The sequence below is a fragment of the Pseudophryne corroboree genome, chromosome 10 (genome assembly GCF_028390025.1).
Source record: "Pseudophryne corroboree isolate aPseCor3 chromosome 10, aPseCor3.hap2, whole genome shotgun sequence".
In the NCBI taxonomy this organism is placed as follows: domain Eukaryota; kingdom Metazoa; phylum Chordata; class Amphibia; order Anura; family Myobatrachidae; genus Pseudophryne; species Pseudophryne corroboree.
In genome coordinates this window covers 64,836,817-64,864,476 of record NC_086453.1, presented here as the reverse complement: position 1 = coordinate 64,864,476, position 27,660 = coordinate 64,836,817, and the positions used below count along the sequence as shown (strand labels likewise).

The window sequence follows — 27,660 nt, the reverse complement described above, 5'->3', positions numbered from 1 at the left end:
AGGCCGCCGCCCTCTGGGCGTGTATCTTAGCTTAGCAGAATTGCGAACGAAAAAAGGTTCGCAGCATTGCTACAAAAAAAGATTGTGCAGTTTCAGAGTAGCTCCAGACCTACTCCTAGCTTGTGATCTCTTCAGACTGTTTAGTTCCTGTTTTGACGTCACAAACACGCCCTGCATTCGGCCAGCCACTCCTAGGTTTCCCCAGCCACTCCTGTGTTTTTATCCGACACGACTGTTTTTACACACACTCCCCGAAAACGGTCAGTTACCATCCAGAAACACCCACTTCATGTCAATCACACTGCGGCCAGCAGTGCGACTGAAAAGTGTTGCTAGACCTTGTGTGAAACTGCATTGGCTTTTGTGAATGTACGTCGCGCGTGCGCACTGCGCCCCATACGTATGCGCAGAAGTGCCACTTTTTTACCTAATCACTGCGCTGCGAACGAAAGCAGCTAGCGATCAACTCGGAATTAGTGCCATGGTCTCCAGAACTGGACACAGTATTCCAGATGGGGCCGTACCAATGACCTATTCAGTGGCATTATTACTTCTTTTTTCCTGCTACTGATTCCTCTGGCTATGCAACCAAGCATCTGACTTGCCTTTCTCATTGCTTTGTTGCATTGCTTTCCTGCCTTCAAGTCACTTGAAATAGTGGGGGTCATTCCGAGTTGATCGCTAGCTGTTTTCGGTCGCTGCGCAGCGATCAGGCAAAAAAATGGCACTTCTGCGCATGCGTATGCGGCGCAATGCGCACGCGCGTTGTACTATTACAACAAACTATGTCGTTTCACACAAGTTCTAGCGAAGCTTTTCAGTCGCACTGCTGGCCGCAGAGTGATTGACAGGAAGAGGGCGTTTCTGGGTGGCAACTGACCATTTTCAGGGAGTGTTCGAAAAAACGCAGGCGTGCCAGGAAAAGCACAGGCGTGGCTGGGCGAACGCAGGGCGTGTTCGTAACGTCAAAACAGGAACTGAATAGTCTGAAGTCATCGCAAGTGCTGAGTAGGTCTGAAGCTACTCTGAAACTGCACAAAATTTTTTTGTAGCCGCTCTGCGATCCTTTCGTTCGCACATCTGCTAAGCTAAAATACACTCCCAGTAGGTGGCGGCATAGCGTTTGCACGGCTGCTAAAAACTGCTAGCGAGCGATCAACTCGGAATGACCCCCAGTGACTCCTAAATCTCTTTATTCCTCAGTAGTTTCCATTATAGTACCCTTGAGTTGATACTATATTTAGCCTTTAGGTTTTTGGGACCCAAGTGCATGATTTTGCATTTTTTAGCATTAAACTATAGTTGCCACGTTCTTGACCATTTCTCAAGCCTACCTAGGTCATAGATAAATGCTTCCTCAAAGCTGATTGGTTGCACTGATGCACCTCTCCACTTATTCCACTGCATGATACATCACCCCCTAATCTTGTATTGTCTCACACCTAAACCAGCCTGTACCCTACTCTGTACCCACTCTGTACCCCACTGTCACACGACGCTGTCCTTTTTGCTCTATTAACCCTTTCATGTGTTAAAATGGGGCATTATGCATATCTGTATTATACAGACTTTAGTGCAACGCTTAAGGGAATATGCATATGTTTTCTTATAATGCCAGCCGCAGAGAAGGTGGGACTACTTAATAGTGCCTAACTGCAGCCTGAGCTTATAATTAAGGGTGAGATGCATCAAACCTCAGACAGAGATAAAGTGTAGAGAGATAAAGTAGAGAGAGATAATGTACTAACTGATCAACTACTAACTATCATTATACAGGTTGTGGTTAAAAACCCATCCTCTTGAAAGGTTAATGGTCCTATTCCCCACTGACAGAACACTAGCTCCTGAGGGAACTATTCGCACGCCCCACCACGGCGAGCGTACATTCCAGCAGCACGCTGCCATCCCTAACAGAGCCAGAAGATAGAAGAGTGGTGAGTACTAAGCCGGCGTCCCGGTTAGCGGGTCTCCGGCCATTATGGCGGCATGAGGGTACAGAGACGCACGGCTTCTACGGGGGCGGCAGAGTCTCCAGACTTAGCGCACAGTGCGAACGCACCACTTCTGAGGGAGCGAACTAAGTCTAAGTACACTACGGGTGTACACAGTACCCAGACTGGCATTACAGACTTAAAAGGCGACTGACTCCATTTTAAGCACTAAAAATTACCTCAGCCAGTGTAAAAAAGTGGGAAGCCTGCGCGCCATTAACGGGGCTTCACTAGGAGCGGATCCAGCAGCTCACCAGCGCCATTTTCCCTCTGTAGTGGACACAGACGCTGACTGACAGGGATGCGCAGCTCCTCCGGGGAGACTCCAGATTACCTCAGTGGTACCAGGGGTCATAGCAGGGGGGGGGTGCTTACCAGTGTACTAAGTCCCCAATCTGGGTACTTAGTCTGCGACTCGACTAAGCTAGGCATTAGCAGTAAGGGCGCTGTGTGCTGGCTCTAGGCTATCTCTGTGTCTCTCTTGAAGGGCTCTTTGTGGGTTAATTGTGCACTTAACCTTGTCGTGTGTGTGTGTGTGTGCTGTCACTGTCACAATATGTCAGACAAAGAGTGTGTTTCATGTAAGGCACAGTGGGGGTCATTCCGAGTTGATCGCACGTGCAACTTTTTGCTGCTTGTACGCTCAACTAGACGCCACCTATGGGGGAGTGTATTTTAGCATAGCAGGGCTGCGATCGCTTGTGCAGCCCTGCTATGCTAAAAAAGTTTTGTGCAGAACAAGACTAGCCCTGCAGTTACTTACCCTGTGCGATGGATCCAGCAATGAAGGTCCCGGAATTGAAGACAGACAACCGCCCTCCAAACGCCTGGACATGCCTGTATTCGGATCTCCACGCCCGGAAAACGGTGAGTATCCGCCCCCGGAACGCCTCCCCGCTGTCAATCTTCTTGCGATCGCGCTAGCGATCACTTTCTTCTGGTCGTTGGGCGCCGCGCATGCGCAGTTCTGACCCGTTCGCACCACAATGATGAACCGCAGCGTGCGAATGGGTCGGAATGACCCCCCAGTGTTCCTCTTCTCCAGGGGTTCACTGCAGTGTACTCAGTGCAGTGTAGCTTCCCAGGCTAGTGGGGCAGAGCCAGCTTGGCTGGATAACATTAGGGGAATGATTTCCGATATCTCTTCTAAATTGTCCCGCAATGAGAAAGAGATGCAATACTTAAGACAATCAATAACTGAGTTTATGAACAGAGACTCAGTACACAAACCAGCTTCTCAGTCCCCTGCCAATTGTCCGCAGTCTGACTCTGATGATGACGGGTCAGACATGGGGGAGGGGGAGGTGGACTCAGAGGTGGGGGAGGCTACTCTGTCACAGGGAATAGAGGCTATCATTGAAGTTATCAGAGACGTTCTGCATATCCCTGATAAGGTAATAGAGGAGACTGAGGACTCTTATTTTAATATAAAAAAGAAATCCTCAGACACTTTTCCTGTGCCAACTAAATACCCTATTTGAAGAACAGTGGGTTAATTCTGATAGGAAATTTCAGATCCCTAAGAGGTTGATATCATCTTTTCCTTTTCCTCCTGAGGATAGAAAAAAAATGGGAAAATCCACCGATAGTGGATGCATCAGTATCCAGGCTGTCATGGAAAATTGTATTGCCTGTCCCTGGTGCAGCATCCCTAAAAGACACGGCTGATCGTAGAATTGAGAATGCACTCAAATCTTTGTATACAGCTGCTGGGGTGGCACAGAGACCCACTATAGCATGTGGGTGGATTACTAAGGCCATCGCAAAATGGTCGGGTAACCTAATTGAGGGGTTAGGTACCTTGCCTAAGGGGGAGATTATTTTACTCCTGCAACTTATACAGGACTCTGCAAATTTTATGGTGGAAGCCATAAAAGAAATAGGCTTACTTAATGCACGCACCAGTGCTATGGCAGTGTCAGCACGCAGAGGCTTATGGCTACGCCAGTGGACTGCCGACGCAAACTCCAGGAAAGGTGTGGAAGGCCTACCCTTCACATGAGAGGCCTTATTTGGAGATGAACTAGGCAAATGGATCTCCAAAGCTACTGCGGGTAAGTCCACGTATCTTCCTTCTGCAGCTCCCCCAGCCAGGAAGGCTTACTCAGGACCTAATCTACAGTCCTTTCGGACTGACGTTTAAGGGCAAAACCAGAGGTTCTTCTACAGCCACCAGAGGCGCTAGAGGTAATCCACGAAAACCAACAACTGCAGGTTCACAGGAACAGAGCTCAATTCTGCTTCCTCAAAGCCTTGATGGTGGACCGCGATATTTGGAAGACCGGAAGGTGGGAGCCTGACTAAAATTTTTCAGTCACATCTGGACAACCTCATGCCAGGATCCCTGGGTCATAGATCTTATCTCCCAGTGGTACAGACTGGAGTTTCAGGAGCTCCCACCTCATAGATTCTTCAAATCAGGCTTACCAGTTTCACAGGAAGCAAGTATAACCTTACAGAACACCATTCAAAAACTGGTACAGACTCAGGTCATTGTTCCAGTTCCACCTCATCTCCAAAACAAGGGATATGGGTGGTCATTCCGAGTTGATCGCAGCCAGCAACTTTTTGCTGCTGCTGCGATCAACTAGTACACGCCTATGGGGGAGTGTATTTTAGCTTAGCAGGGCTACGATCGCTTGTGCAGCCCTGCTAAGCTAAAAAAATTTCAAGCAAAACTTGACCAGCCCTATACCTACTTACCCTGTGCGATGATCCCTGCAATGCTGAAGCTGCCTCTGACGTCAGACATCCGCCCTCCGTTGTTCTGGACACACCTGCGTTTTCCTTACCACTCCCTGAAAACGCCAGCCAGCGGTCCGGATCCGCCCTGGAACGCCTCCTTGCTGTCAATCTTCTTAGCGGTCGGCTCTGCGAACGCTTCCATCGGTAGCCACGACGTAACTCGGTGACCCCTGTCGCCGGACAACATTGCGCACTGCAACCGCCGCGCATGCGCATTTTGCACCCGTTCGCACCGCAGCGATAAACCGCTGCGTGCGAATGGGTCGGAATGACCCCCGTTATTCCAACCTGTTTGTAGTACTGAAACCGGACGGTTCGGTGAGACCGATTCTGAACCTCAAATCATTGAACTTACGAGTGTTCAAATTCAAAATGGAGTCTCTGAGAGCAGTGATCTCAGGTCTGGAGGAAAGGGAATTCCTAGTGTCTCTGGATATCAAGGATGCGTACTTTCACATTCCGATCTGGCCGCCTCATCAGGCTTATCTACGGTTTGCACTGCAGGACTGCCACTACCAGTTCCAGGGCCTGCCATTTGGTCTCTCCACGGCACCAAGAGTGTTCACCAAGGTGATGGCAGAGATGATGTTTCTATGCTGCAAACAGGGAGTGAACATAATTCCATACCTGGATGATCTTCTGATAAAGGCACCGTCCAGGGAGCGGTTGATGGCCAGTATTCGCCTCTCAACCAGACTACTCCTGGTTCACGGGTGGATTCTGAACTTACCAAAATCTCACCTGGAACCGACTCAGAGGCTTTTCTTTCTGGGAATGATACTGGACACGGAATCTCAGAGAGTGTTCCTTCCCATGGAGAAGGCTATGGAAATCCAGTCGTTGGTTCAGGCTGTTCTGAAGCCAACCCGGATCTCGGTGCATCTGTGCATTCGCCTTCTGGGGAAAATGGTGGCTTCTTACGAGGCACTTCAGTACGGATGGTTTCATGCGAGGCCTTTCCAGCTAGATCTATTGGACAAATGGTCCAGATCGCATCTTCACATGCACCGGAGGATTCGTCAGTCGCCAGGATCTCCCTTCAGTGGTGGCTACAGACTTCTCACCTCGTTGAGGGTCGGAGGTTCGATATTCAGAATTGGATTTTGCTAACCAAGGACGCAAGCCTCAGAGGATGGGGAGCAGTCATCCAGGGGGTGCAGTTTCAAGGAAGATGGTCAAATCAGGAAGTCGTCCTTCCAATAAACATCCTGGAACTCTGGGCTATCTACAGATACACTTCGGAATCAGGCCATTCAAGTCCAGTCGGACAATGTAATTTCGGTAACGTACACAAACCAGATCGTGAAAGAAATTTTCAAAATGCAGTGCGCAATAAAACAGAAGTGCAGCTACACAATATACACAAGTGTGCATCCAAGACACACTAGGAATAGACAGAAGAAAAAGAAGTGTACATTTAATAGTAGCGCTCTCCAGTAACCATGTTAGATGTCACCCATGTGTGAGAATCAAAACATAAAGGTTGATTCACCGTATAACGAAGAAACAGGATCTCCTGTTGTCTTCTGGTCACATGAAATCAAGTGATCACAATAGAATAATTCCTTTTTTCTCTCAGGGGACTCAATAGTGGGCCCAGCTTATAATCTACAACAGAGAAAATATAAGCACCTCCTAATCCTTTAGCAAGGATAATTAGTGGAGGTACTTATAGCAAAAAAATATAGTGTAGCAAGCCTTTTAAAAGGATCACATTTATTATGTACAAAAATGCACGTACAGAAAGACAAATTTAAAATAGCATATCAATCTCCATAAGGCACATCACCAACGTTGGAATCTGTCCAGGGGATTCAAATGGCGTCAGGTGTCCAGTGAAACAGGCGAATGAGCTCCGGATGCCCACCACCACAACCATGCAGAGTTCACCCTGTAGTCAGTCGATGAGTGCAGGAGTCCAAATAGAATACAGCCACGCTTAACGCGTTTCGGACGGGTTCCGTCCTTCGTCAGAAGCATGGCTGTAATGTGTAAGCTTCTCTATTTAAACCCTCTTAACGAGGGACATCAGCTGGTAACAATTACGGCACAGGCACAAGCCGCTATCACATCAGAAGACAATCCCGCTGGAACCGGACGTGCGTCATGCGTGTCACCGCTGACCGGAACTTCCTGTGTTTGCGTTCCAAATGCGGCTCGACAGATTTCGGAAGTTCCTATATTTGCGTTCCATAGCCGCACCATTGAAACGAAAGGTGTAATTCCGGACTCTTACCGTCCTAGGTGACATATAATATCTTCATATTTCCAGTATGTGTATGTCCCAAAAGAATATAGTCCACAAAATATTCATCTCAGTGGCCATATAAAATAAAAACAAATAAAAACATGTATTACCATGATAATAAGGATAAATTCTAAAAATGAGCCTAGTACGAGGAGGTGAGTTATATCAGGAAACATTTTAACTCGAATTCACCGTTCAAACCACCTGGTGTCAGGGTGTTCAAACGGTGAATCCATCTGTTCTCCGCTTGTGAGAGCCTTTTCTGTATGTCTCTAGTTCTCCATTTTGGGAGAATCATTTGGATACCACAAAATGATTTTAAAAAACATTCTTTTGACTCATGGATTTTTTTAAAGTGAAATGACATGTTATGAACTCCCTTATTGGAAATGTTTGACCATGGTCAAACATTTCCAATAAGGGAGTTCATAACATGTCATTCCAAGAATGTGATTTACATTATGGAGTGTACATGTGGACTCTTTTATGTTGGCAAAACGGGGAGATGTGTCAGGGTCAGATGGGCAGAGCACATCTATAATATCCGTAAGGGGCTTGATACTCACACAGTCTCTTTTCACTTTAAAAAAATCCATGAGTCAAAAGAATGTTTTTTAAAATCATTTTGTGGTATCCAAATGATTCTCCCAAAATGGAGAACTAGAGACATACAGAAAAGGCTCTCACAAGCGGAGAACAGATGGATTCACCGTTTGAACACCCTGACACCAGGTGGTTTGAACGGTGAATTCGAGTTAAAATGTTTCCTGATATAACTCACCTCCTCGTACTAGGCTCATTTTTAGAATTTATCCTTATTATCATGGTAATACATGTTTTTATTTGTTTTTATTTTATATGGCCACTGAGATGAATATTTTGTGGACTATATTCTTTTGGGACATACACATACTGGAAATATGAAGATATTATATGTCACCTAGGACGGTAAGAGTCCGGAATTACACCTTTCGTTTCAATGGTGCGGCTATGGAACGCAAATATAGGAACTTCCGAAATCTGTCGAGCCGCATTTGGAACGCAAACACAGGAAGTTCCGGTCAGCGGTGACACGCATGACGCACGTCCGGTTCCAGCGGGATTGTCTTCTGATGTGATAGCGGCTTGTGCCTGTGCCGTAATTGTTACCAGCTGATGTCCCTCGTTAAGAGGGTTTAAATAGAGAAGCTTACACATTACAGCCATGCTTCTGACGAAGGACGGAACCCGTCCGAAACGCGTTAAGCGTGGCTGTATTCTATTTGGACTCCTGCACTCATCGACTGACTACAGGGTGAACTCTGCATGGTTGTGGTGGTGGGCATCCGGAGCTCATTCGCCTGTTTCACTGGACACCTGACGCCATTTGAATCCCCTGGACAGATTCCAACGTTGGTGATGTGCCTTATGGAGATTGATATGCTATTTTAAATTTGTCTTTCTGTACGTGCATTTTTGTACATAATAAATGTGATCCTTTTAAAAGGCTTGCTACACTATATTTTTTTGCTATAAGTACCTCCACTAATTATCCTTGCTAAAGGATTAGGAGGTGCTTATATTTTCTCTGTTGTAGATTATAAGCTGGGCCCACTATTGAGTCCCCTGAGAGAAAAAAGGAATTATTCTATTGTGATCACTTGATTTCATGTGACCAGAAGACAACAGGAGATCCTGTTTCTTCGTTATACGGTGAATCAACCTTTATGTTTTGATTCTCACACATGGGTGACATCTAACATGGTTACTGGAGAGCGCTACTATTAAATGTACACTTCTTTTTCTTCAACGTACACAAACCGACAGGGCAGAACGAAAAGCAGAGCAGCAATGTCAGAGGTGTCAAAAATTCTCCTCCGGGCAGAAAAACATGCCGTGGCGTTGTTGGTGGTCTTCATTCCGGGATTAGAGAACTGGGAAGCAGACTTCCTCAGCAGACACGACCTGCACTTGGGGGAGTGGAGCCTTTACCCGGAGGTGTTAAGGAGCTTGACATGTCGGTGGGGTTATCCACAAATCGACATGATGGCCTCTCGTCTCAACAAGAAACTCAAGCGGTATTGTTCCAGGTCGAGAGACCCACAAGCAGTAGTGGTAGACACTCTGACAACTCCGTGGGTCTACCAGATGGTGTACGGGTTTCCTCCACTTCCTCTGATCCCAAGAATTCTAAAAAGAAGGGAAAAGGTTCACGCGATACTCATTGCTCCGGACTGGCCAAGAAGGGCCTGGTACGCGGACCTTCTGGAGATGCTCCTCGAAGATCCGTGGCCTCTGCCTCTTCGCGAGGGTCTTCTGCAACAGGGCCCGTTCGTCTATCAGGACTTACCGCGGCTACGTTTAATGGCATGGTGGTTGAACGGCTGATCCTAGCCAGGAGAGGGATTCCTGACAAGGTCATCCCGACTATGATCCAAGCCAGGAAAGGGGTAACGTCTAAACATTACCACCGTATATGGAAGAAGTGTGTCTCTTGGTGCGACACCAGACAATATTCCGCGGTAGAATTTAATCTGGGATGTCTCCTGCTTTTTCTGCAGTCGGGAGTGGATGTGGGCCTATGCCTAGGTTCCATTAAAGTCCAGATTTCGTGTCAGGAATCAGCGGTCAGTGGTATCTCCCTTACCAGCACGCTGGTGTGCAGGCCTCCGGAGGTCGCGACCCCAGTTTGCTGCTGCATGAATGCCCTACCCACGAAGCGCAGTACCCATTGTCTCTGTGTACCCCTGAAGTCCATCCAGTGTGTACCCCGCTGTGTGCCCACCATCTGTACAGCGTGGGTGCCACCATGACACTTGCGGTCAGCTGACTTGTAACATCCAATCCTGCGCTGTGTCTGCACACATGATTCAAGCATCCAATGCCTGCTGATCAGGGGGTATATATCCAGAACATTGGCTCAGTCTCATCGCCTTGAACAACGCGTCACATCCAGTGCACAACGTCTCCTGTGATTTCCTAGCTCCAGTTTCTCTGTGGAACTACAGGCACCAGCCATCCACCTCTGCTACAACTCCTTCCACAGTCTGCTTCCACTTCTACATGCAGTAAAAGACTCTCTCCAGGTGCTGCCTCACCATTCTCACCTGTGTGTTGTTAATCTGCATTCAGCACTGTGCTTTTGCATCCAGTACTTAAATCAACCAGCTTGTAATTACCAACTGTCTCCTGCTATAGCCTTGCTTGGCTCTGTGGACTTTGTGCATATCAACTGACTGTGTTATTGTAATTACTGTCGGTTTCCAGACCGAATACTGGATTTACTTATTACTTATTGCCTGTATTTACTGTCATTGGTTGCATTACTTACCTTCTGCATATTTGTCCTGTTTACCGTCAGCTTCCAGGCCGGCCATCGATGTTCGCCATCAGCTTCCAGGCAGACCATCGCTGTTTGTTTATCACACCGGTTTCCAGACCAGCTCATTACCTGTGACTGTTACTAGTACCTTTGTCAGCTTCCTTGTTGAGAACCATCTGTACTGCCATTTGCTCCAGTTGCTGTTACTATATCTGTGTGCTAAATAAAACATAATTGCACACATGGGGGGGTGATTCCGAGTTGTTCGCTCGCTAGCAGATTTTAGCAGCATTGCACACGCTAGGCCGCCGCCCTCTGGGAGTGTATCTTCGCTTAGCAGAATTGCGAACGAAAGATTAGCAGAATTGCGAATAAATAATTCTTAGCAGTTTCTGAGTAGCTCCGGACCTACTCACGATTAGCGATCAGTTCAGTCAGTTTTGTTCCTGGTTTGACGTCACAAACACGCCCTGCGTTCGGCCAGCCACTCCCCCATTTCTCCAGACACTCCCGCGTTTTTCCCTGACACGCCTGCGTTTTTCCGCAAACGCCGTGAAAACGCTGAGTTTACGCCCAGAAACACCCACTTCCTGTCACACTACGATCACTTCAACGATGGAAATTCTTCGTTCTGCCGTGAGTAAATCTACTAAGTTTTGAGCTAAAATACTTAGCGCATGCGCACTGCGTACCATGCGCATTTTCGCATTAATCGCTCCGTTGTGAAAATCGGCAACTAGCGAACAACTCGGAATGACCCCCACGAGCAGGAACTTACTGCAGCCTCCTCGTTTCCTCCATCGCACCACCACTGACTCACTAGTGCCCCCTCCGGGAACAGACACCGTTACAGACCTGACATTTCGGCTTTGTCTATTTTCTTTCAGAAACAATTGGCTTCTCTCCCTGAGGTCCAGACGTTCTTGAAAGCTGTTCTGCACATCCAGCCTCCCTTTGTGCCTCCTACGGCACCTTGGGATCTCAATTTGGTGCTGCAGTTCCTCCAATTGGACTGGTTTGAACCGTTACAGGAGGTTGATGTAAAGTACCTTACGCGGAAGACTGTCATACTGTTGGCCTTGGCCTCAGCAAGACGTGTGTCGGAACTAGGGGCTTTGTCTCACAAGAGTCCTTACTTAATTTTCCATAAGGACAGAGCTGAACTCACAACTCATCAGCAATTTCTTCCTAAGGTGGTGTCCGCTTTTCACATCAACCAACCTATTGTGGTTCCGGCTGTGACGGACACCTCTGCTGCTTCAAAGTCTTTGGATGTTGTGAGGGCTTTGAAGGTGTATGTGAAGAGAACAGCTCGTCACAGAAAATCCGACGCGCTGTTCGTTCTCTATGATCCCAATAAAATTGGGTGTCCTGCTTCAAAGCAGTCTATTGCACGCTGGATCAAGCTCACGATCCAGCATGCTTATTCCACGGCAGTACTGCCGGTTCCAAAATCTGTACAGGCCCACTCTACTAGGTCGGTGGGTTCTTCTTGGGCGGCTGCCCGGGGTGTCTCGGCCTTACAGCTCTGCCAAGCAGCTACTTGGTCAGGTTCGAACACGTTCGCAAAGTTTTACAAGTTCGATACTTTGGCATCTGAGGACCTTCAGTTTGGTCAGTCAGTTCTGCAGGAGCCTCAGCACTCTCCCAACTGGTTTGGGAGCTTTGGTACTTCCCCATGGTACAAAATGGATCCCCAGTATTCTCTAGGACAGGCATTCCCAACCACGGTCCTCAAGGCACACCAACAGTGCAGGTTTTAGTGATATCCAGGCTGCAGCACGGATGGTTAAATCAAAATAACTGAGCTACTAATTAAGTCACCTGTGCTGAAGCCTGGATATCACTAAAACATGCACTGTTGGTGTGCCTTGAGGACCGTGGTTGGGAATGCCTGCTCTACGATGTAAGAGAAAATAGGATTTTAATTCCCTACTGCTAAATCCTTTTCTCGTAGTCCATAGAGGATACTGGGCGCCCGCCCGGTGCTTCGTTCTTCCTGCACTGTTACTTGGTTTATTCTGGTTTGTTCAGCTGTTGCTGTTCATGTTTCAAGTTTGGTTAGCACGGCTTTCCTATTGTTCTGTGTGCTGGTTCATAATCTCACACATCTTTATCTATACTTTTCTCAAAGTATGTCCATCTCCTCGGGCACAGTTTTCTAGACTGAGTCTGGTAGGAGGGGCATAGAGGGAGTAGCCAGCACACACTATCAACTTCTTAAAGTGCCCAAGGCTCCTAGTGGACCCGTCTATACCCATGGTACTAAATGGATCCCAAGTATCCTCTACGGACTACGAGAAAAGGATTTACCGATAGGTAATGAAAATCCTATTTTTTGAAAATGTGACTGCAGAATAGCATTTTGCGTTAAAATCCATGTAATATCATGTGTGGCCACTAGATGTCCTCATGTCAGGAATATGAGAAGTGGTACAGCTGAAGATAGCAACTGGGAGAATGGAAAACACAGACCTCTGGAGCCTCCCCAGCAGTGTCTGTAAGTGACAGACCTGCTTTACATGATCAATGAGGCACCCGTAAGGGAATGTAGTTCTTACATTTTGGAGGTACAAACCTTACAGCATGGAGCCATGGCTGTTGCCTAGCAACAAGGAATTCTTGTACTACCACACCATGCGCTTCAATCTAGGAATCAGCATCTACAGTAACTGCACCAGGGTATATATAGCCACTGCAATCTGGGTTCCAGCTCATAAACCTTCCAAGCAGTTCACCATGGAAGGAGAAGCACAGACTTCTAATAAAGCATCCTGAGAAGCAGCTGCCGCCCATGCTAGGGTTGTCCATTGACCATTGATTGTTTGTTGACAATTGATGACCATTGATGGCAGAGGACTGATGGCGAAAAGTTTGGTACATTCTGTTAAGGTAAACGCAGCCATGGTCTACTTTCATCTGTGATTGTGCAATTACGAACCATTGATGAGTCAACCAGCGATGGTTTTCTGACAGTGGTTAGAAACCATTGATGGTTACCCTGTTGATGGACAATCCTAGACTACTATGGACCATGCATTCACTACAGACCAGCAGGCCATACGTCTGTTGCTGATGCGCAACTGGAAACCTGAATGGTGCTTCACAGCTTATGCATTATCCCTAGGGAATGCTAAAAGAGCAGAGTGGTGGCCTACAGAGTGCTGGACACATATGGCCTGACCCTCCCAGCGGCTGTGTGTTATAATTTTCTTCCACCTTTATAAAGTGAGGCAGGAAAGAGACGGTAAATGGGAGCCAAAGCAAGGCACTTTATTTTCCTGATAATAAGAATTTACTCACCGGTAATTCTATTTCTCGTAGTCCATAGTGGATGCTGGGAACTCCATAAGGACCATGGGGAATAGATGGGCTCCGCAGGAGACTGGGCCCTCTAAAAGAAAGATTAGGTACTATCTGGTGTGCACTGGCTCCTCCCTCTATGCCCCTCCTCCAGACCTCAGTTAAGGAAACTGTGCCCGGAAGAGCTGACACAACAAGGAAAGGATTTGGAATCCAGGGTAAGACTCATACCAGCCACACCAATCACACTGTACAACTTGTGATAACCATACCCAGTTAACAGTATGAACAACAACTGAGCCTCAGTAACAGATGGCTCATAACAATAACCCTTTAGTTAAGCAATAACTATATACATGTATTGCAGAGTCTCCGCACTTGGGACGGGCGCCCAGCATCCACTACGGACTACGAGAAATAGAATTACCGGTGAGTAAATTCTTATTTTCTCTGACGTCCTAGTGGATGCTGGGAACTCCGTAAGGACCATGGGGATTATACCAAAGCTCCCAAATGGGCGGGAGAGTGCGGATGACTCTGCAGCACCGCATGAGCAAACTCAAGGTCCTCCTCAGCCAGGGTATCAAACTTGTAGAACTTAGCAAACTTGTTTGACCCCGACCAAGTAGCAGCTCGGCAAAGCTGTAAAGCCGAGACCCCTCGGGCAGCCACCCAAGAAGAGCCCACCTTCCTTGTGGAATGGGCTTTCACCATTTTGGATGCGGCAATCCAGCCGCAGAGTGAACCAGCTGAATCGTGCTATAGATCCAGCTAACAATAGTCTGCTTCGAAGCAGGAGCGCCAACCTTGTTGGCTGCATACAGAATAAACAGCGAGTCAGACTTTCTGACTCCAGCCGTTCTGGAAACATAAATTTTCAAAGCCCGGACTACGTCCAGCAACTTGGAATCCTCCAAGTCCCTAGTAGCCGCAGGCACCACAATAGGCTGGTTCAAATGAAACGATGATACCACCCTAGGAAGAAATTGGGGACGAGTCCTCAATTCTGCCCTGTCCATATGGAAGATCAGATAAGGGTTTTTACATGACAAAACCGCCAATACTGACACACGTCTAGCCGAAGCTAAGGCCAATAGCATGACCACTTTCCACGTGAGATATTTTAGCTCCATGGTCTTAAGTGGCTCAAACCAGTGGGATTTCAGGAAATCCAACACAACGTTAAGATCCCAAGGTGCCACCGGTGGCACAAAAGGAGGCTGAATATGCAGCACCCCCGGAACAACGTCTGAACTTCAGGCAGTGAAGCCAGTTAATTTTTAGAGAAAATGTATAGGGCCGAAATCTTGACCTTTATGGATCCTAATTTTAGGCCCATAGTCACTCCTGACTGTAGGAAGTGCAGGAATCGACCCCGCTGGAATTCCTCTGTAGGGCCTTCCCGGCCTCACACCAAGCAACCTATTTTCGCCATATACAGTGAAAAAGTCTTGCTGTCACGTCTTTCCTAGCCTTTATCAGCGTAGGAATAACTGCATCCGGAATGCCCTTTTCCGCTAGGATCCGGCGTTCAACCGCCATGCCGTCAAATGCAGCCGCGGTAAATTTTGGAACAGACAGGGCCCCTGTTGCAACATGTCCTGTCTGAGAGGCACAAGCCTTGAGTCCTCTGAGAGCATTTCCTGCAGCTCCGGGTACCGAGTCCTTGGCCAATTCGGAGCAAAGAATATTGTTTTCACTCCTCCTTTTATTACAATTCTCAGCCCTTGGGTATGAGAGGAAGAGGAGGGAATACAGAGACCGACTGGAACACCCACGGTGTTACTAGTGAGACCACAGCTATCACCTGAGGGTCCCTTGACCCGGCGTAATTTTTTTTTAGCTTTTTATTGAGGTGGGACGCCATCTAGTCCACCTTAGGCAGTTCCCATCAATTTGCAAACTGTGTGAAGACTTCCTGATGAAGTCCCCACTTTCCCGGGTGGAGGTCGTGCCTGTTGAGGAAGTCTGCTTCCCAGATGTCCACTCCCGGAACGAACACTGCTGACAGTGCGCTTACTTGATTCTCCGCCCAGCGAAGAATTCTGGTGGCTTCTACCCTCGCCACCCTGCTCCTTGTGCCGCCTTGGCGGTTTACATGAACCCCTGCGGTCTTACTGGATCAGAACCGGTTGGTCGCGAAGCAGGATCTCCGCTTGACTTAGAGCGTTGTATATGGCCCTTAGTTCCAGGATATTGATGTGAAGGCAAGTCAGTTGACTTGACCACAGACCTTGGAAATTTCTTCCCTGTGTAACTGCCCCCCACCCTTGGAGGCTTGCAACCGTGGTCACCAGGATCCAGTCCTGAATGCCGAATCTGCGGCCCTCGAGAAGGTGAGCACTCTGCAGCCACCACAGGAGAGACACCCTGGCCCTGGGGGATAGGGTGATTAACCGATGCATCTGAAGAGGTGATCCGGACCACTTGGCCAGTAAGTCCCATTGGAAGGTCCTCGCATGGAACCTGCCTAAGGGGATGGCCTCGTATGATGCCACCATCCTTCCCAGGACTCGAGTGCAGTGATGCACTGACACCTGGTTTGGTTTTAATAGATTCCTGACCAGTGTCATGAGCTCCTGAGCTCTCTCTATCGAGAGATAACCCTTTTCTGGTCTGTGTCTAGGATCGTGCCTAGGAGAGGCAGATGAGCTGTAGGAACCAACTGCGACTTTGGAATATATAGAATCCAGCCGTGTTGCCGTTACACTTCCAGAGAAAGGGATACGCTGTTCAGCAACTGCTCTCTTGATCTCGCTTTTATGAGGAGATCGTCCAAGTACGTGATAATAGTGACACCTTGCTTCCGCAGGAGCACAATCATATCCGCCATTACCATGGTGAATATTCTCGGGGCCGTGGAGAGACCAAACGGCAACATCTGAAATTGGTAATGACAATCCCGTACCGCAATTCTGAGGTACGCCTAATGAGGTGGATAAATGGGGACCTGAAGGTATGCATCCCTTATGTCCCGATTCACAATAAAGTCTCCCCCTTTTTAGGCTTGCACTGACCGCTCTTAGCGATTCCATCTTGAACTTTAACCTTCTCAGGTATATGTTCAGGGATTTTTAATTCAATATGGGTCTGATCGAACCGTCTGGTTTCGGGATTACAACATGGTCTACTAATAACACCCTCTTGTTGAAGGAGGGGACCCTTGACCACCACCTGTTAAAGATACAATTTGTGAATTGCAGATAACACTGGCTCCCTCTCTTGGGGGGAAGCCCGCAGGGCCGTCGGTGAGGGGGCATCTTCTCACAGTCCAGCTTGTATCCCTGAGACACAATAACTATTGCCCAGGGATCGAACAGGGAGTGAACCCACTTGTGGCTGAACTTAAGAAGACATGTCCCCACCGGGCCTAGCTCCGCCTGTGGAGCCCCAGCGACATTGGTGGATTTTTGTAGGGGCCGGGGAGGACTTCTGTTCCTGGGAACTAGCTGCCCGGCTCTGACAAGAAAGGACGCCCCTCAGACTTTCTTGTTTCTTTATACGAAAGGCTGCATTTAATAATGTCGTGCTTTCTTAGGCTGTGCATGAATATAAGGCAAACTAGCAGAATTACCAGCTATAGCTGTGGAGACCAGGCCCGAGAACCTTTCTCCACACAATCCTCAGCCTTCCATATGCCTCTTAAGTCGGCATCATCTGTCCAATGTGTCACGAACCTCGGGCAGCGGCGACCGCGCTTGTCCCTGCGGGTGGCCTGGTCTGCCCGGCGCCTCTCTTCCCCTGACGGTCTCCGGCTTCAGCGGCGGGTCGGCGCTGCTCTCCGGCGGCTTCCCGGAAGCAAGGACGCCGCCATCACAAGCGAGGGCAAGGAGGCGGAGCAGGTCTGACGTCACCTGCCTGCTCCGCCAATCAGGCTAGGGCGGGGAATTTAAAATCAGATACCAGGCAGAGATCCGGTGCCTGAGTATCTTCGTTTCTCCTGCGGAAGCTGTGATTCCAGAGCTCCCTCGTCCCTGCAAGCATCCTGTGCCTCCAAGCATCCTGTGCCTCCAAGCATCCTGTGCCTCCAAGCATCCTGTGCCTCCAAGCACCTCCGTGCCTCCAATTATCTCTGTGCCTCCAATTACCTCCGTGCCTCCAATTACCTCCGTGCCTCCAATTATCTCCGTGCCTCCAATTATCTCCGTGCCTACAAGCACCTCGTGCCTCCAAGCACCTCGTGCCTCCAAGCACCTCTGTGCCTCCAAGCACCTCCGTGCCTCCAAGCACCTCCGTGCCTCCAGTTACCTCCGTGTCTCCAAGCACCTCGTGCCTCCAAGCACCTCATCCCTCCAAACACCTCGGTGTCTCCAAACACCTCCGTGCCTCCAAGCACCTCCGTGCCTCCAAGCACCTCCGTGCCTCCAGTTACCTCCGTGTCTCCAAGCACCTCATCCCTCCAAACACCTCGGTGTCTCCAAACACCTCCGTGCCTCCAAGCACCTCCGTGCCTCCAAGCACCTCCGTGCCTCCAGTTACCTCCGTGTCTCCAAGCACCTCGTGCCTCCAAGCACCTCATCCCTCCAAACACCTCGGTGTCTCCAAACACCTCCGTGCCCCCAAGCACCTCCGTGCCTCCAAGCACCTCCGTGCCTCCAAGGGCCTCCCTGCACTCCCTGTACTCCCAGCACCTCAGTGCCTCCAATACCACAGTGTCTCCAATATCTCAGTACCCCAGCCTTCAGTATTTCTACAAGTCTTGTCTTACAGGAGACCTTCAAGAATTCCTCTGGGCCTCCCGCCTGCCGTCTTAGTCCTGCATGAGGAAGACCTACATCCGGCCATCTCTACTACGACCCAGTGGCGGTTCCTCTTCCCGGTCATCGGAAGAAGCCCCGAGTCCACAACACTCCCAAACCAGGTCAGTGATAGTATACTCAGGCCACATGGACTCGGGGAATCGGAACACGGACTCGAGTGCCATTCAGAACCTGGCTTCTCGAGTGCAAAGTCAGGAAGCAGCGCAAGGCCAGGTGATGCAGTACCTCCAGCAGTTGTCCGGGCGTCTGGATCAGATTCAGGCGTCTCTGGCCTCAGTAATTCCGGCACCTGTTCCAGTAGTCGCACCAGTTGCCGTTGCCAGCAATGTTCAACCATCGGCCGGTGTCACTCCACGCCTTCAGTTGCCTACTCCGTCCCGCTATAATGGGAATCCCAAAAATTGTCGTGGTTTCTTGAACCAATGCGAGGTACATTTCGAGCTACTTGCACACAACTTTCCTACAGACCGGTCCAAGGTAGCATATATTATTTCTCTGTTGGAAGGTTCTGCTTTGGATTGGGTGTCTCCATTATGGGAACGATCTGATCCCATGGTTTCCAACTACACCAACTTCATCTCGTCCTTTCGAAGGATTTTCGACGAGCCCGGCAGAATGACCACTGCTTCTTCCGATTTGCTCCGTGTTCGGCAGGGCGCCCGTTCCGTGGGCCAGTACGTGGTTCATTTCCAGACCATTGCTTCCGAACTACGCTGGAATAATGACGCCCTGAGAGCTGCCTTCTGGAACGGTCTTTCCGACCGGCTGAAAGATGAGCTGGTTACTAGAGATCTGCCGGATCCATTAGAAGATTTGATTTCCCTTTGCGTCAAGGTGGATCTTCGGATGCAGGAGCGTGGAAGAGAACGTAGCCGTTCGGATCGTTCCAGGTTCCGGAATCCTACTCCTAGGCCGGTGGCCTCACCCAGCTCAGATGAGCCCATGCAAATTAACCGCTCCCGACTGTCTCCGGAAGAACGACAGCGTCGTCGTGAGGGTAAACTCTGCCTTTACTGTGGAGCCGCAGATCATTTTCTTAAATCTTGTAAAGCCCGTCCGGGAAACGGGCAGGCCTAGCTTGTTCCGGAGGAGTCAAGCTGGGAGTTACGACAAAAGCTTCTCCAACTTCGGACTGCTTGCTTCCAGTAACTCTAGTCTCCAATTCAGTCTCCAGGTCTTGTGAAGCCCTATTGGATTCCGGAGCTGCAGGGAACTTCGTTTCTTCTTTCTGTGCCCAAAGTTTGGGTTTAAAGTTACGGCCTATCGAGCGGCCAATTTCACTGACGGCTATCAATGGGACTAGAATTTCCAAAGGTCTTATAATGTGGCGCACGGGGCCAGTTAAGCTGCAGGTCGGGGCTCTACATCAGGAAGATTTGGAACTCTTGGTAATCCCAGAAATGCCTCATGATCTGGTTCTTGGAATGCCTTGGCTGAAAAGTCATAATCCCCACATCGACTGGAAGTCGTCACAAATTCTGTCCTGGAGTCCCTTTTGTCACACTAATTGTCTTACTCCTGTTTGTCCGCTCCGTGTTACCTCCAAAACGGATGAAGAGCACATTCCGGAGGCATATCAAGGGTACAAGGACGTATTTTCGGAACAAGCTGCTGACCTGTTGCCACCTCACAGGCCTTGGGACTGCCCTATTGACCTTGTCCCAGGGAAGACGCCACCTCGTGGTCGCACATATCCTGTCTCTTCCCGAGACTCAAGCCATGTCGGAGTATATTAAGTCCAATATGCTCAAGGGATTCATTCGCCCCTCTTCCTCCCCTGCCGGTGCAGGCTTCTTTTTCGTGAAGAAAAAGGACGGGGGGTTGAGACCATGCATCGACTACCGCGGCCTAAACGACATTACTATTAAGAATAAATACCCCTTGCCACTAATCACAGAGTTATTTGATAGGGTTCGTGGTGCCCGCATTTTTTCAAAACTCGACTTGAGAGGAGCTTACAATCTTATACGCATCCGAGAGGGGGATGAATGGAAGACTGCCTTTAATACCCGAGATGGGCATTACGAATACTTGGTGATGCCGTTTGGTCTTAGTAATGCTCCCGCGGTTTTCCAGGGGTTCGTCAACGAAATCTTTCGTGATATGCTGTATCAGAGCGTTGTGGTATATCTGGACGACATACTGATTTTTTCCAAGAATCTTGTCGAACACAGGACTCAAGTCAAAGAGGTGCTACACCGTTTACGAGAGAATCATCTCTACGCCAAGCTTTCCAAATGTACCTTTGAAGTAACATCTATTCCGTTCCTCGGTTATGTCATCTCGGGGACGGAGCTTCGCATGGATCCGGAAAAGTTGTCGGCCATTCGTGACTGGACTCAGCCTCTTTCCCTGAAAGCAATACAAAGGTTCCTGGGCTTTGCGAACTACTACAGGAAATTCATTAAGGGTTTCTCCACCATTGTTGCGCCCATTACTGCCCTGACGAGGAAGGGTTCTAATCCTAGTTTGTGGCCTCCGGAAGCCATTGTAGCTTTTTCTCGCTTAAAGTTAGCTTTCATGACGGCTCCAGTTCTCCAACAACCAAATTTCGAGGAACCCTTCTTCTTAGAAGTTGATGCATCTTCAGTCGGGGTTGGGGCTGTTCTCTCCCAGTATTCCTCTGATAAAAAATTACATCCGTGTGGCTTCCATTCTCGTAAATTCTCTCCAGCCGAACGAAATTACACTATTGGAGACCAGGAACTCTTGGCAATCAAATCTGCCTTGGAAGAATGGAGATATCTTCTAGAAGGGGCTAAACATGTGTTTACCATCTACACGGATCACAAGAATTTGCTGTACATCAAATCCGCACAATGCTTGAATCCTCGCCAGGCGAGATGGGCACTTTTCTTTTCCCGATTCTCGTTCATTATCAAGTACCGGGCCGGGACTCTCAATATTAAAGCAGATGCGCTTTCTCGTTCACAAGTTCCCACAGACGAGGATGAACCTCCGGAGCGGGGTTTAATTCTGAATCCAGTTTCTGTCTCTGCTGCTTTAACTACTCCAGCTCCTCCTCCTGGAAGAATGTCCGTGCCAGCTAGATTCCGCCCAGGAATACTACTGTGGGCCCATAACTCCAAGTTTTCCGGTCATCCCGGCGCTCAGAAGATGTACAAGTTTCTGCAAAGGTCTTACTGGTGGAACACCATGAGGAAGGATGTACAAGATTGCGTTAATTCGTGTCCCCAATGTACACAACATAAATCTCCTCGTCTGCCTCCTGCAGGGTTACTTCGTCCTCTGCCTATCCCTGTGAGACCCTGGACTCACATTTCCATGGACTTCATCACTGACTTGCCCTGTTCCAAGGGTTGCAACACCGTTTGGGTTATCGTTGACCGTTTTTCGAAGATGGCACACTTTGTGCCCTTGACTGGTCTCCCGACAGCACCGAAACTGGCTCTATTGTTTATCCGAGAACATTTTCGTTTGCATGGGTTGCCACAAGAGATTGTTTCTGACCGTGGAGTACAGTTCACCGCCAGGTTTTGGAAAGCCCTTTGTTCAACTCTACACATTAAACTTAAGTTTTCGTCTGCTTATCATCCCCAAACTAATGGGCAAACGGAACGAGTCAATCAAGATCTAGAGACTTTTCTTCGTTTGTATCTCTCTCCTACACAGGACAACTGGGTGGAGTTGTTGCCTTGGGCGGAGTTTGCCCATAACCATTTGTTTCATTCTTCCACTGGGGAATCACCATTTTTCGTCAACTACGGGTTCCATCCCCGTGTTCCGGAATTTCCAAGCCTTCCGATAATAGAGGTTCCTGCTGTAGTGTCCACTCTACGACACTTTGGACAAATTTGGAGAAAGGTTCATGCTAATCTTAAGCAGGTTTCTGTTCGGTACAAGTTCTTCGCAGATAAGAAACGGCAAGCCGCACCTCAATATAAAGTTGGGGACAGGGTATGGCTGTCCACACGGAATCTCCGGTTGAAGGTGCCCACCATGAAATTCGCTCCAAGGTTCATCGGTCCTTACCCTGTGCTACAAGTCTTAAATCCTGTGGTCTGTAAACTGGGTTTGCCTGCCCATCTTCGAATACCTAACGCCTTTCATGTTTCTCTACTCCGTCCCCTCATTCTGAATCGGTTCCACTCAGCACTCCCTAGGCCAACGTCCGTAGTGGCAGAAGCTGGAGCGGAGTTTGAAATCAAAGCTATTCTTGACTCTCGTTATCTTCATAAAAAATTACAGTACTTGGTGGACTGGAAGGGTTATGGTCCTGAGGAGAGAAGTTGGATTGGGGCTACTGAAGTAACGGCTCCTCGTCTGATTCGGATCTTCCACTCCAGACATCCGACTAAGCCCGGGAAGTGTCCAGGGGCCACTCCTGGAGGAGGGGGTACTGTCACGAACCTCGGGCAGCGGCGACCGCGCTTGTCCCTGCGGGTGGCCTGGTCTGCCCGGCGCCTCTCTTCCCCTGACGGTCTCCGGCTTCAGCGGCGGGTCGGCGCTGCTCTCCGGCGGCTTCCCGGAAGCAAGGACGCCGCCATCACAAGCGAGGGCAAGGAGGCGGAGCAGGTCTGACGTCACCTGCCTGCTCCGCCAATCAGGCTAGGGCGGGGAATTTAAAATCAGATACCAGGCAGAGATCCGGTGCCTGAGTATCTTCGTTTCTCCTGCGGAAGCTGTGATTCCAGAGCTCCCTCGTCCCTGCAAGCATCCTGTGCTTCCAAGCATCCTGTGCCTCCAAGCATCCTGTGCCTCCAAGCATCCTGTGCCTCCAAGCATCCTGAGCCTCCAAGCACCTCCGTGCCTCCAATTATCTCTGTGCCTCCAATTACCTCCGTGCCTCCAATTACCTCCGTGCCTCCAATTATCTCCGTGCCTCCAATTATCTCCGTGCCTACAAGCACCTCGTGCCTACAAGCACCTCGTGCCTACAAGCACCTCGTGCCTCCAAGCACCTCTGTGCCTCCAAGCACCTCCGTGCCTCCAAGCACCTCCGTGCCTCCAGTTACCTCCGTGTCTCCAAGCACCTCGTGCCTCCAAGCACCTCATCCCTCCAAACACCTCGGTGTCTCCAAACACCTCCGTGCCTCCAAGCACCTCCGTGCCTCCAAGCACCTCCGTGCCTCCAGTTACCTCCGTGTCTCCAAGCACCTCGTGCCTCCAAGCACCTCATCCCTCCAAACACCTCGGTGTCTCCAAACACCTCCGTGCCTCCAAGCACCTCCGTGCCTCCAAGCACCTCCGTGCCTCCAGTTACCTCCGTGCCTCCAGTTACCTCCGTGTCTCCAAGCACCTCGTGCCTCCAAGCACCTCATCCCTCCAAACACCTCGGTGTCTCCAAACACCTCCGTGCCCCCAAGCACCTCCGTGCCTCCAAGCACCTCCGTGCCTCCAAGGGCCTCCCTGCACTCCCTGTACTCCCAGCACCTCAGTGCCTCCAATACCACAGTGTCTCCAATATCTCAGTACCCCAGCCTTCAGTATTTCTACAAGTCTTGTCTTACAGGAGACCTTCAAGAATTCCTCTGGGCCTCCCGCCTGCCGTCTTAGTCCTGCATGAGGAAGACCTACATCCGGCCATCTCTACTACGACCCAGTGGCGGTTCCTCTTCCCGGTCATCGGAAGAAGCCCCGAGTCCACAACACTCCCAAACCAGGTCAGTGATACAATGCATATTCTACAGGACACGTCAAGCAGAGATCGACATAGCTTTGACTCTAGGACCCAGTATACTCATGTCTCTTTGGGCATGCTTTATAACTATATATCTATCACTTAAGACAGCATCTTTAATATATTTATATTGCATACTAGGGTCTCATCTCTGCTGATAAGGTACCTGTCCACGCTGCCACAGCGCTATAAACCCATGCCGACACAATCGCCGGTCTGGGTAGTATACTAGAATGTGCACGCTATCTGCAGGATCCCTGAGAATAGCAAGTGCTACCGTCTGTGCAAACAGGACACCCCAGGGGAAGATTCTCAACATATCCTGGCCCTAGTGGGGAAAGGATACAGCCTGAGAATTCTCTTGTGGGAAGCTGCCGTCTCTTGTCTGGAGATTCACGCTCTTTTTCCTCATGAGAGGAGGGAAATTTACCTCAGCATTCTTCCCCTTAAACATGTGTACTCTCGTGTCAGGGACAGATGAGTCATCAGTGATATGCAAATCATCTATTATTTCAATAATCATATATTGAATATCTTATAGCCATCTTGGCTGTAACTTTGCATTATCGTAGTCGACAGTGGAGTTAAACTCTATGTCGATACCAGTGTTTGTTATTATGGATAGTGAGCATTGAGAGACTCTGAAGGTCTCTGTGACATAGGGACAGACATGGGTAGATTTCCTGTCTGTTCCCTAACCTTTTGTGCAATAAATTCACCCTAGCACTTACACATATCCAAACAGGTGTCGGCGTTGTCGATGGAGACACCCTCTCACACACACATCCGCTCTATCACCTCCTTAGAGGAGCCTTTTACCTCAGACATGTCGACACACGCGTACCGACACACCACACACACAGGGGATGCTCTATTTGAGGACAGTTCCCCCACAAGGCCCTTTGGAGAGACAGAGAGAGAGTATGCCAGCACACACCCCAGCGCTATATAACCCAGGGATTACACTACAACTCAGTGTTTACCCAGTAGCTGCTGTATATACAAATTTTGTGCCTAAATTTATGTGCCCCCCCCCTCTCTTTTCACCCTTTGTGTACCAGGATACTGCCGGGGAGAGCCTGGGGAGCTTCCTTTCAGCGGAGCTGTGAAGAGAAAATGGCGCTGGTGTGCTAAGGAAGAAGGCCCGGCCCCCTCAGCGGCGGGCTTCTGTCCTGTTTCTGACTAAAAATGGCGGGGGTTTTACACATATACAGTTTTCCAGACTGTATTATGTGTATATATTGCCAAAAGGTATACTTATTGCTGCCCAGGGCGCCCACCCCCCAGCGCCCTGCACCCTACAGTGACCGGAGTGTGTGGTGTGCAGTGGGAGCAATGGCGCACAGCTGCAGTGCTGTGCGCTACCTTAATGAAGACCGGAGTCTTCTGCTGCCGATTTTATCTCCTTCTTCTGTCTTCTGGCTCTGCAAGGGGGACGGCGGCGCGGCTCCGGGAACGGACGATCGAGGTCAGGCCCTGTGTTCGAACCCTCTGGAGCTAATGGTGTCCAGTAGCCTAAGAAGCACAAGCTGGCTGCACGCAGGTAGGTTTGCTTCTCTCCCCTCAGTCCCACGTAGCAGTGAGTCTGTTGCCAGCAGATCTCACTGAAAATTAAAAACCTAACAAATACTTTCTTTCTAGCAAGCTCAGGAGAGCCCACTAGGTGCATCCAGCTCTGGCCGGGCACAGATTCTAACTGAGGTCTGGAGGAGGGGCATAGAGGGAGGAGCCAGTGCACACCAGATAGTACCTAATCTTTCTTTTAGAGCAAAAATATACACACTGAGGAAGCCGCCGAGGATACATGAAGGCGGAGAAACGCGTATGTGATGACAAGTGAGTTATAGCCGGCCGGCTCATTCATTCATTCACTACAGGAGACGCCGACTGCCTCTAAAACACCGCACATCTCAGTACCCGGTTTTCCGGACCCCAGTGCTAAGGGGGAATTAGGAGGATTCTCCTTCATCTGAGGCATATAACATCACAATATAGAGGTTGGTGCGGCACCTGGGGATAGGGGGAGTTTCATATTGTTACATCCACGTAATAGTTCTTGATCATGCCGCCGTGCTGATACATGGACATTTTCACATCAGAACTCCCTTATACTTCACATAGAGACTGTTGCTTCAATTTGCTTCTTAAAGGAAGGATAAATTATCCAAGAACTGTCCAATCATTGTGTTGTCATCTACGGTTTTAGGACGGCTTGGAATCATTCAGCAATTAAAGATATAATTTATCTCATATATATATTTTTTTCCTTCAAACCAAACGGATAATATAAGTGACATTATACAGCGCAGGGACGCCTGCTAAGTTATATCTGTCATCGTAAGAAGTTTTTCCAATTAGTGGAGTTATCCTGCTGTGCTTTAATATATAATTATTTTAAAATTCATGCTGTGTGCAACAGTTGTGTATTATATACATATTAATTGTTTTATGGAATGATTGTATAGTATAAGAAATCCGGCCGGTAATTGTACAATTATATAATTCCCGTATTTTCATATATATATCATCATTTATTATTTATTATTTTTTATATTTGATTTAATTTTATTGACAATAAAATAAAAAAAGTTTTTATTAAATGCTAAGCGCTGTTCCAAATTGTTTTTTCTTCTTTCTTTTAGAGGGCCCAGTCTCCTGCGGAGCCCGTCTATTCCCCATGGTCCTTACGGAGTTCCCAGCATCCACTAGGACGTCAGAGAAAACTCCTTATACTCCTCTATTATGGTCATATAGGCCAGAAACCTCGCAGAGGACTACCTCTTCCTAATCACAACTGCAGGGGCATTCAACATGCAGCCCTCCTCTTGCTGTGAAAATACTCTTCTCAGCATGCACTGCCACAGTTATAACATGCCCTAAATGCTAAATTGTGTCAGGGCATGCTGGGAGTTGTAGTTCCACAGTAGCTGGAGGGCCGACTTTGTATTGAATACTACCTGCCCTCTTGCAACTTCACAACATGAGGCAATTTGACGTTGAATTTAAAACTTTCTGTTGGCGAATCAGTGGTGACACAGGAGCGGTACCAAACAGTACTCTGGAGGTACTGCCAAGTCAGGGATTAAAGATTGCATGCAGTAACTCATTCACAATTATTAGGGCAACAGGAAACCCCCTGTGTTTATATGTATAACTTGCCATAAATCCATATGCCAGTAATTAGCTACAGCCGGCAGACATCTGGTACGGGTTACCCGCCATGTCTTGCTGCTGCTGTTTTGGTTCAGAAACACTTCTTCAGCCTTTATGTTCCAGTGTAAGTTCTGAAAGGTCTGACAGACGCCAGATGAACTCCCTTCTCCGATAAACTTTACTACATCTGTTAAATATTGGTTTTAAATGGATCATGCATCTTCTGGACGTAACTATACTCTACATCCGTAAATACCAAACTAATTATTTTTAAACATTATAGGCTTGTAAATCTCTTTCTTACCCTCCATGTTGTAACGTCTCTTCAAGATGTGGTTACTGTTTTCATTTTTGGAGAAATGTCAGCATAATGTATCAACCTGACAGTAAAACTGTCAGTAAATATATACAGGTTGAGTATCCCTTATCCAAAATGCTTGGGACCAGACATATTTTGGATATGGGATTTTTCCGTATTTTGGAATAATTGCATGCCATAATGAGATCTCATGATGATG

The 27,660-nt window shown here is 48.7% G+C and overlaps 1 protein-coding gene across 2 annotated transcripts in view; it reads left to right on the top strand.

Annotated features, from left to right (window-relative positions):
- Window positions 1-27,422, top strand: part of ETHE1 (ETHE1 persulfide dioxygenase) — a 142,185-nt gene extending 114,763 nt beyond the window's left edge. For both annotated transcript variants that reach the window (XM_063942477.1, XM_063942476.1), the window contains exon 7: window positions 26,632-27,422. In XM_063942477.1, the coding sequence (XP_063798547.1) occupies window positions 26,632-26,777 (146 nt within the window). In that variant the 3' untranslated portion in view covers window positions 26,778-27,422. The remainder of the gene's footprint in view (window positions 1-26,631) is intronic.
- The last annotated feature ends 238 nt before the right edge of the window (window positions 27,423-27,660 follow it).